General features: G+C 47.6%; 1 protein-coding gene across 8 annotated transcripts in view; it reads left to right on the forward strand.

The window, feature by feature from the left end:
- LDB2 (LIM domain binding 2) overlaps nucleotides 1-7,794 on the forward strand; it is a 311,143-nt gene extending 303,349 nt beyond the window's left edge. For 2 of the 8 annotated variants that reach the window (XM_004681392.2, XM_012724133.1), the window contains 2 exons: nucleotides 924-1,075; nucleotides 6,467-7,794. In XM_004681392.2, the coding sequence (XP_004681449.1) occupies nucleotides 924-1,075; nucleotides 6,467-6,697 (383 nt within the window). In that variant the 3' untranslated portion in view covers nucleotides 6,698-7,794. Of the gene's footprint in view, nucleotides 1-923; nucleotides 1,076-3,515; nucleotides 3,659-6,210 lie in introns of all 8 variants that reach the window. The other 6 variants (XM_004681393.2, XM_012724131.1, XM_012724130.1 and 3 more) reach the window with 6 other exon arrangements.
- The last annotated feature ends 1,487 nt before the right edge of the window (nucleotides 7,795-9,281 follow it).

A 9,281-nucleotide genomic window follows, 5' to 3' on the forward strand; every position in this document is an offset into this window, starting at 1 on the left:
TAATGGTGCCTAATTAATAAAGTTGTTATGAATATAAAAATTTTACTACATAAAAAGCATTAGGGATATGAAAACATTATTATTATGAAAATATGAGTACATATATATATATATATTAAATAAATAATAAATAATATTCCTCTTGCTACATGTTACCATGGGTTCCTATACATCCCTTAAGATGGTGTCCACCTTCAGGTCCAAAGTATTTTTCTCTATTTCTAACAGGCCTTTCTTAAAGTACTTTGGCTTCCCTTCATTAATATGTTGGCTTCAAAATGCCAAATTACTGACATTCTTTAAACATCAGAGTCCAAATCGTGAGTATTTTTATGTGAATCTTTAAGTTTCACATGCATAGCTGATAGAACTGATTTCCTTTTCTTTTCACTGAACATTTCAGGTGTAATAGAGCTAGGCTACAATACACTGCTTAGCCAGTAGATGTTGCTGTTATACACTGCTTCACTCTTGTACCCTCCCTAGGAATCTGGGAATCCCAAAGCCCTCCTAGGAATCTGGGAATCCCAAAGCCCTCCCTCTGTTTCAAAGAGAAGACAGAAAACTATTTTCCCAAAATTTGGCATGGTGATAATATTTTTAATTCAACTACAAAAGCAATAATTTATAGCTTACTCCTAAATATATATTAAGAGATTATAGGCACAGATATAACTTTAGAAGGAATTTTAAATACAAGTCATTTTGTCTGTATACAAAAGGGAAACATTTTACACATGTGCTAAAAATAAATCGACAGATTTCTCCTTGTTTGCTTTTTTTGGGTACAGTTAAAAGCAATAAAAAAAAAAAAGAAAAGAAAAAATCTGCAATTTTTTGATTGCCAAAAACAACTTCCCCCAAGGACAGACGTCTCATGGTTCCCTGGAACTGATCTTCCCCTCCCATTTTCCCCACTGCAGCAGAACCCACCAGACAACCAACAACTAAACGGAGAAAAAGGAAAAACTCCACCAGCAGCACCTGCAACAGCAGTGCTGGGAACACGACCAACAGCTCCGGCAGCAAGAAGAAGACCCCGGCCACAAACCTGAGTCTGTCCAGTCAGGTACCTGTAAGTCTCGCTTTCCTTCTAGGTCTGAAATCCTGCCTTTGCCTGTCTGCCGGTTCCTGGGGCCCGTGCCAAAGTCTCCTGGAGCTGTGAATACATTCTGGGCAGATGGGGTGACGAGGAGGAGGCCGGGGTGGGGCGGGGATGGGAGGGAAACGGCAAACTGGGCATTTGGAAGGGATAGTAAGAGTCTGAACGGCAGTGGGGCCAAATTAAAACGCCTTCAGAGTCAGACAGGAGCTACGCCACTTAAGGTTTGATTAAAGGAGCACTTAGCCGCATGCCTGGTGCCATGGAAGGGGCCCCCAGCGGGTGTGTTGGAGACCACCCCCACCCCCAGGCCAGCTCCTGGAGCTCAGGCTCTGTTATGTAATGCGACTGGGCGTCCCTGCCATGGTGTCCCCTCCTTCTTCGGCTCAGGTAATTAACTGGTGGCCACTGTAAATGCAGCTCAGCGGGTTTCACTGGACCCATTTCACTAGGGCAAGCCTGGGTCAGGACCCTTCACCACTTTCTTTCGTTTCTGAACTTTGACAAAGGACAGAGGCCAGTGGGGAGGGAGCTTCTTTGTACTCCACAGTGGGCAGCTGAGGGACATCCCCAAAGAATCTGCAGGAACTTTCTTCATCTGCTGTTCTCTCTTCCCACGTCTGTCCCTCCTGCCTAATTTCTTCCTGTCTGGGATTCCCAGACCCTGCATTAGACCAGTCATCGCTCCCAGTCCTTGTGCTCTTGTAAGCCTGCCTGGCCCTGCCCCTCCCCCCACTATCACTGGTGGGTTTCCCTCTCTGCTGCCCTTGTCACATCACCTGGCACAGGTTTGCTGACCTTCGAGTCCTGACACTTGCTGCCTGGACAGACATCCTCTAGAAGCTGTATCTTCAAAATGCACCCTACTTCCTGTAAACTGCCCCCCAATATGATTTTTGTGTTTCCCCTCCTCACTTTTCACCCCTTTGGGTCTGCTGCCCTCCTCCTACTCTGATCCATCTCTCACCCTGTGGGAATAAGCCTCTCTTGAGGGGATTTTCCATGTACTTCACATAGGTCTGTCAAGTCCGCACACACCCGTTTTCCTCACTTTCCATTGCTGGATTCTCTTTGGCTAAAACCAACCCCTCAGTACCTGAGGTCCCTGGGCCATGGGCTCCTTCTCTTACCCTCCATAGGGAGAGAAAGGGTCTGGTTCTCACCCCACTGCCAAATTTAGAAAGAAAATGCCATAAAGGAAGTAGCCAGCCACGGGGAGGTACCTTTATAAGTCTACTTGGAGTGCAGTATTTCTTCAACACTGCCACTGTTGTCCCTGTGTTAGGAACAGTGTTCTTTGTCCCTAAGAATCAGGAAAAAAAATATATCAAAGGCAAAGATACAACAGTCTTTTTGTTGAGATATCCATAAACTATGTGCTCTTCCGGTTAGTTTGAAAAATGCAAAGAGGAAATAGCTTGCTGTAAATAAATCAACCCATCAAGGGCCTACAAGTCACCACTTATTCATCTCATCCTGGAGTTTTCGAAACTAACATTCCTTAGTTTTCTCTAATAAATGATGAAAATACGATCCAGAGGATTCTGGAGCTGTGACCTAGCCACATAAGGTCCCTGCAAGAATGTGGATTAGTTGAACAAATATTTCCTGAGCTTTGACTGTATGCCCTATACCGTACCAGGAACTGGCAATAACAAGATTAATTTTAAAAAAGAATAAGAACCCAGATCCTGTCCCTGAAGAGCTCACAGTCTAATCCAGAGATGGCAAAATGATTTCTTCCCCTGATAGACTTGTCAGTTTACAGTGTTGAAAAGGATTCTGGGAACTCAACAGAATGGGCCATCCACTAGTGATGTCTGCCAAGGCTGGAGAAATAGCAGACTTTTGCATACATGTTGGCTACTTATATTATTTTCCATTTTATTTTAAAGAGCCCAAATATTTTTTTTTTCCACTCCAGTCCAAGAGCTGCATTTTAGCAGAAGATACTTGTGTCAAGAGAGTTTTTAATGAGCTGAGGCCATTTGGACTTTGTGAGAACAAGCTACAATTAGAAAATGAGAGAATTTCAGCTGTCCCCCCATACTGTGTAGTTGAAGATGTTTTAATTAAGTGAATTTGCAGATGGACAAGACAGGCAGCAAAGGCAACCAGGTTAGAAAAATGTGCACATTTCTGTGTGTCCTCTGTTTGAGTGGACATAATGGATAAGCATCGCTGACTTGCAGTGAATGTGTCTTTGAACCTGCCTGCTGGATTACCAACATTCTGGTACTGTTTCAAAAGAAATGCCATATGCTGACCTGGCTGCCTCGTGTACAGGTGCGGATGCTCTGGGAGAGTCACTAGGACCTCAGCTGTTGTCTGCTTAGTTAGTAGCGCAGCAATGTGCGTGTGTGGTGAGGATTAGAGTTTAATCCTTGGATTCTGCTTCTCACCCCACGAGCAGGGGCTAGGAGCCTTCCCGAACTGCAGCCTCAACCCTGGGAGGGATGGAGACCTGTGTCATTCAACAGCAGTGACCCCTTCTGGCCAATTTAAGGAGAAGCATTGAGGGGCCCTGAAAGGAGTCACTTCCAGTCCTCCTCAGAGGTTGGTGGCCCTTGCACGGGGGTTAGTGAGATGTGTCATGGGCAGGAGCTGGTGGCATCCCAGACCTGCAATCAGGAGCTGAGGGCTTATGACTCACATGCACATGGACCAGCCGAGCCTCCTGAGATAGGGACAAAGCACTCTCACTGCCAATGTGGAATGTCTGGGGGTGGGGGGGCGGGAGGTTCACACTTGGGGGAGGGGTGGGGAAAGTGTGTCAGCAGCCTCTAGTTAGACATAGTCCCACATACATGTGTTACACCTCCTTCCGTGTACACAAGGAGGGTGACGGTTTGGGTCCGCCAGAGCAGCCGCCCTCTGGTGTAGCATTCAGAAGAACAGGGTGGAGACATGCGTAATTGTGCAAGGAATTGCAAGCGTGTGTGTGCACGTGAAGTCTTAGCACATGCTCTGCACAGTTGCCATTGCTTAATCAGTCGTGCACACAGAGTTAAACACACACGGCCACACATGATCATGTATCTGGTGACAGACATTTTGGATAAGCAGTAGGACAAATGTGGCATCATCTTTGCTGAAATTTAGGATGCATAAAAATACTACACCCAGGCATCTTTTCCAGCTGTTGCTAGAAAAAAGATACGCCCAACATATTACAAGCCTGCATCGGCCCCATGTACAATGGTTCAAATCACTGTTTTCATCCGCAGTCTCTTGAATGACTGTTATTTTTTTTTGATACAATGAAGGCATCTGGATGGTTGGGAACTTTTTTTCTAATATCACGCTTAAGTTGGCTTCTTTTTCGTTTTCTCTTCGTTTTCCAATGAGGCTGACCTCCTCCCACTCTTGCAGCCTGTCTCGGTGACTTTGGACTCACAATACTAATGTAGAACCATGTGTTGGGTCCTTCTGGACCCTGCTCCAGCCGCGTGACACTATATGCATGTGTTTCCACACCGGTCATGGAAGGCCCTCCGTCCGTCCTCTGCCCCGCCTTTGGCCATGAACACCAGCTCCTAATCGTCTGTAACTGAGTGACGCTTTTTATCCTGAACGCCGTGGCTCACATGGCAGCCGCCCCAGCTCACCCCATAGTGTTCCCGCCTCTGGGGGCCCTCTGGCATCTGAAATCCTGGGGGTCCCAGAGGCATCTTCCATTCTGCATCTCGCTTTAGCGTCTTGGGAGTCTCTTTACACATCAGTGTCACATCTGGCTCTTTGTTGCATAATAAACAAGTTCTCGGAAATACACATCTGATTATCCTGCCTGAAGCTGGGGCGCTAGCTTACCCAGTTCCTATGTCAGGCTTTTCCTTCATCTAGGCACGTCTCTCCAAAATCATTTTTATCGATTCATTAGCGTGATTCATCAGAGAACACGATTTGGGGACCTATTGATTATCGCCTCATAACTCTAGGAGAGTCAATCGATCACCGAAACAAGGATGTCCGTTCCAAAATAAACGAGGCAGAAATGAAAGGATGTGTTCGATTAGCACCTTCAAAACTCTAGAAGGGATCTAGAAGGCCCATTCCAGAGCACACAGTCCTCCACACACCACCCCCGGAAAGCCCTCTTGTCCCCGAGAAGAGAGCTCATGTCCAGTGGTCAAGGCTTGTCACGGAGCTGCCTCCTTCTCGCGACACTCGCACTCACATCTCTGAACGCTTCTGGCTCAGCCCCACCTTCTGTGACCCCTGGGGACTCTCACTCTCCTAGGGTCATTTAAATGTCCTGCTTCTCCGCGCTGGCCCAACAATAACCCCTCCCCTGGGTTCCTGCCGGTGCCCAGATCCAGACCCTCCGAGGGTCCCCTGGGAAGGAAGGGGCTGAAGCTGGGGCTGCCTTTCTGCCCTTCCTCTGTGCCTCCCTGTACGTGGCCCCCCGGGTGCGCCCCGCTACCGTAGGTGGCATCTTTGTTTGCATGGAAGGACAGTTTGTGCTGAAAGGAGTGATTAGGTGGGTTCTTCTTGCACGCTTCCATTTCGGATGCTCCCAGCTTCATCGGTGTAATTATCATTAGCGCTCTTCATCTTCCTTTTGCCGCACCAGCTGGACAGACGGGTTCTCTTTACTGCCCAGATGGGTGGCAGGGTTGCCTGTGTGGGGATAGGTGACAGGCACCATGAAATAACAGATGGTAAATTCAGGGCTTGTTGGCAATCAGCAGGTTTTTGCTAATGACTTAATTAGCTATGCAAATTGTCAAATCAGTGTGAACATTGTTTTTATCGAAAACTTTACCTAAATTAATTACCATAATTAAGTAGCAGAATGTCAAGGATATTGGCTGCATAAAAGGGCCTGGCTAAGTAGAGAAAAGAGAGATTCTGTCTTCAATTAAAATGTATGCCATCCTTGGGACAGAGAAAGTGCCGTTGGGAATGAGTCGCGTGAATCTTGCAGAACTGCACCCCACCCAGGCTTTGGTCGTTTCCAAAGCCACCCAGAGGCCCTAAAGATAAAAAGTGGTATTGCAAAGCACCCCGAAGAAGGTTCCACTCGTCCTTTCTAAAGTCCCCGATGTCGGCAAGTTAAAAGCGTGGATTTTTTTAATTTTGAAAAATCCATTTTTTTATTTCTGCAGATTGCTAGCATTGCTCGTTCTCCGGTGTCAGGCTGCACACTAAGGACATAAGCTCGCGTGGTTGTTCCACGGCAGGAGGCGATGTTTATTCCCTGTAGAAATCAAATATGCGTCTCGGCCCGACCCTGAGACTTGACCCCGTGTACAGGACAGGAGCGCGCCTGTCCCAGACCCCCCCAGCTCCTCCCACGATTGTTTTACGCTGAGCTTCTCTCTCCCAAGGTTTCCCTGTAATAATGTCAGCTGCTGTTCACAGGATGTGATGGTGGTAGGAGAGCCAACTCTGATGGGAGGTGAGTTTGGGGACGAGGACGAAAGGCTAATCACTAGATTAGAAAACACGCAATACGATGCAGCCAACGGCATGGACGACGACGAAGACTTCAACAATTCACCCGCCCTGGGGAACAGCAGCCCGTGGAACAGTAAGCCTCCCGCCACCCAAGAGACCAAATCAGAGAACCCCCCGCCCCAGGCCTCCCAGTAAGAATCCACAGTGCCTCCGCTGTCCGGAGGTCGGGGTCGCTCACTGCTCCAGCGCTTTTGACAGGCGAGGAAGAAGGGGACATCCAGACGTCTCCAGCAAATCTCTGTTTCGAAACCACATGACCTGAGTTCTTTCTTTCATTTTGGTGTTTGCTTTTTCATGGAGAGGCTCTTTCCAAATGGACTCCATGCCCTTCCTTGGAGGCCTTTGCTGATGACTGGCTCTGGTGGTCATGACACCCCGTGGCGCTCATGCTTCTCCCAGCCGGGGTGAAAGACGTGTTTGCGTTGAATCTCTTTTGCCTGCACCCAAGGAAGGCCATAGAGTCCGCAAGTCCTCGGTGCTCGGGATCGCAGTCCTTGGCCGGACCGAACTGCAGATGACTTTTTAATATTGTATAATATTTTCTGCTTTTTGACTTGCATCTGAGAGTTTCTTGTTTCAGTAAAAAAAGAAAAGAAAAAAAATCCGCTTTTGGAAAGTCATTTAAATGTACTTATCTATATATTTTTTCTTCATCTTTTTTCTTTTTGCATTGGGTAACAGCTCAGCGGCCTGGTCAGGCAACCTTCTGGCAGCCCAGGAGTTGGCTCTAAAGCCCCAGTGGGTTGGGCGAGGCCCAGAGAGCGCTGAAACAAGAAATGTGCTTGTGTCATCAAAGACACCAATGCAGACTTTTGTGTAAAGAAAGAGACTTGGCCCCTTGAGAATTGATGCGTTTGTAAAAATTGCTGTTGATCCAAATATTTTCAAGCCATGTTATCCATTAATTTTGTGGGCAGTTTCATAAATCTGAAACTTTTTGTGTTTTTTTATTGTATCTGAGTTGGCTATTATTTCTTTTCATAGTATATTCCTTGTATAATATTTTGTAAAGCCGTCACCTGGTTCTCTTATGGGGACTTTTCTTTGGGACAATTCCAGCGTATTTATGTGAAACTTTATAAAAAAGAAAACCAACTAATTTTCCATTTGCATATTAATATGTTTCTCCACACATGTAAAGACACAGTGGCTCCGTGTGTTATAAAACAGCTGTATTTTATGTATGCTTTCCTGATAAGTGTGCCAATAATAAACTGTGTTAATGACCAAAGCACATGAGTCTGGCTATTTATAAACACAGAGGGAAGCCTGCTCACAGCGATGACATGTTCGGAGCTTGGATTTACTGCCCAGAGTCCAGTGGAGGGGGAGCGTCACACTGTGATGTGTTTTCTAGAACTCTCTGCGGCTTTGGGGCAGGAACGCCATGAGGGACACAGCAGTGGTGGAGCAGGTTTGCAAGGCGAGACTGCTGCTGGAGCAGAAGTTTGATTGAAGTCACATAGGCTGGCAAAAGCTGATCACAAGACAATGGCATGAGGAATAAGGTTGGGAGGGTGGGAGAGAGCGGGAGATAGTCTCGGGATCGGGTCAGCAGCTGCCTCGGCCTCCCGGGCAGCCTCGTGATAGAGGTTCTACTCCACAGTGGGTCGAGGGATGTTCTGCTGTGATTTGTGGATTGCAAATAGGTCACAGTTGCCTGTGAGTGGCCAGCTCATAAGAACCCACATGTCCCCCCCTTTCTGTTATATGAACGAGGGGCAGTGGGGTGAGGGGGAAGAGTGTTCTGGTTCTTTTCTGCTCGGGCTACCACAGGGTGGTGGTCCCACGGCTGGGCGCTCATTTCCCCCTCCCCCTCCCCCAGGGACTCTCTTTAAGACCCACGGATAAAATTTCATTTACCCCCTCTCGATTCCACCAAAGAGGCATTCATATGCCTGTTTAAAAAATAAATAAATAAATGCCTAGTTGGTCCTTTTTCTACAAGATTTGGTACACTGAACGTACGGAAAACTCACTTCAGGACTGTATTTCAAGAACTTTTTCCCTTATGTTCCTCCTTTGTGCACGAGGTAGGTATGGAGGAGTCTGTTAGGATTAAATGAATGTGTACGGTGTGCCAGGAAATTTTAATATATCACCTCAGCAAATTCTGGACATTCTGGCTTTGAAAAAAAGAAGCTAAGTGCAGGTCCCCAGGATTTGGGGACACGTGCTTTATTGGGGGAGTGATTTGAGGGGCTACCTCTGGGATCTACCTCCAAGGACTGGGGGGTTAGGATGGAGACGAGGGAAGAACCTAGGAAAGAAAGCTGGGCCCAAGTGGTCAGCTTCCTGGGCCTGGTCCATTGTGGGGGAGAGGGGTCCAGAGCATAGCCCCCTACCCAGCTCGCCCATAAGCCACCCGGTCAGCGGGCTGGGCAAGCAGGGTGGTGAACTCAGTGCTGGCCAGAGCTGTTGCCGCTTCTTAGAGCCTCTCCGTGGGGTGCTCGTGAGTGATGGCTGACTTCTGCCGAGAGCCAGCATCCCGAGAGGAGAAATATAACTTGCCATCATGGAACTGAGACTGAACTCTAGATTATCCCGCCAAGCAGTCCAACTTCAAGGCCCAGAAGCACGGGCCCACGCCACGGGCAGAGGGGCAGTTGGCCGTGGTCTTTGAAGCAAACATATTCAACAAGCAGCTCCCCACCGGTCAGGGCTAAGCTCACAGCTGGTTCTTTACCCGCAGGGAGTGTTCATGTCCCATGAGCCTTTG

This window comes from Condylura cristata, unplaced genomic scaffold, assembly GCF_000260355.1.
Source record: "Condylura cristata isolate star-nosed mole 26May11 unplaced genomic scaffold, ConCri1.0 scaffold00012, whole genome shotgun sequence".
NCBI lineage: Eukaryota > Metazoa > Chordata > Mammalia > Eulipotyphla > Talpidae > Condylura > Condylura cristata.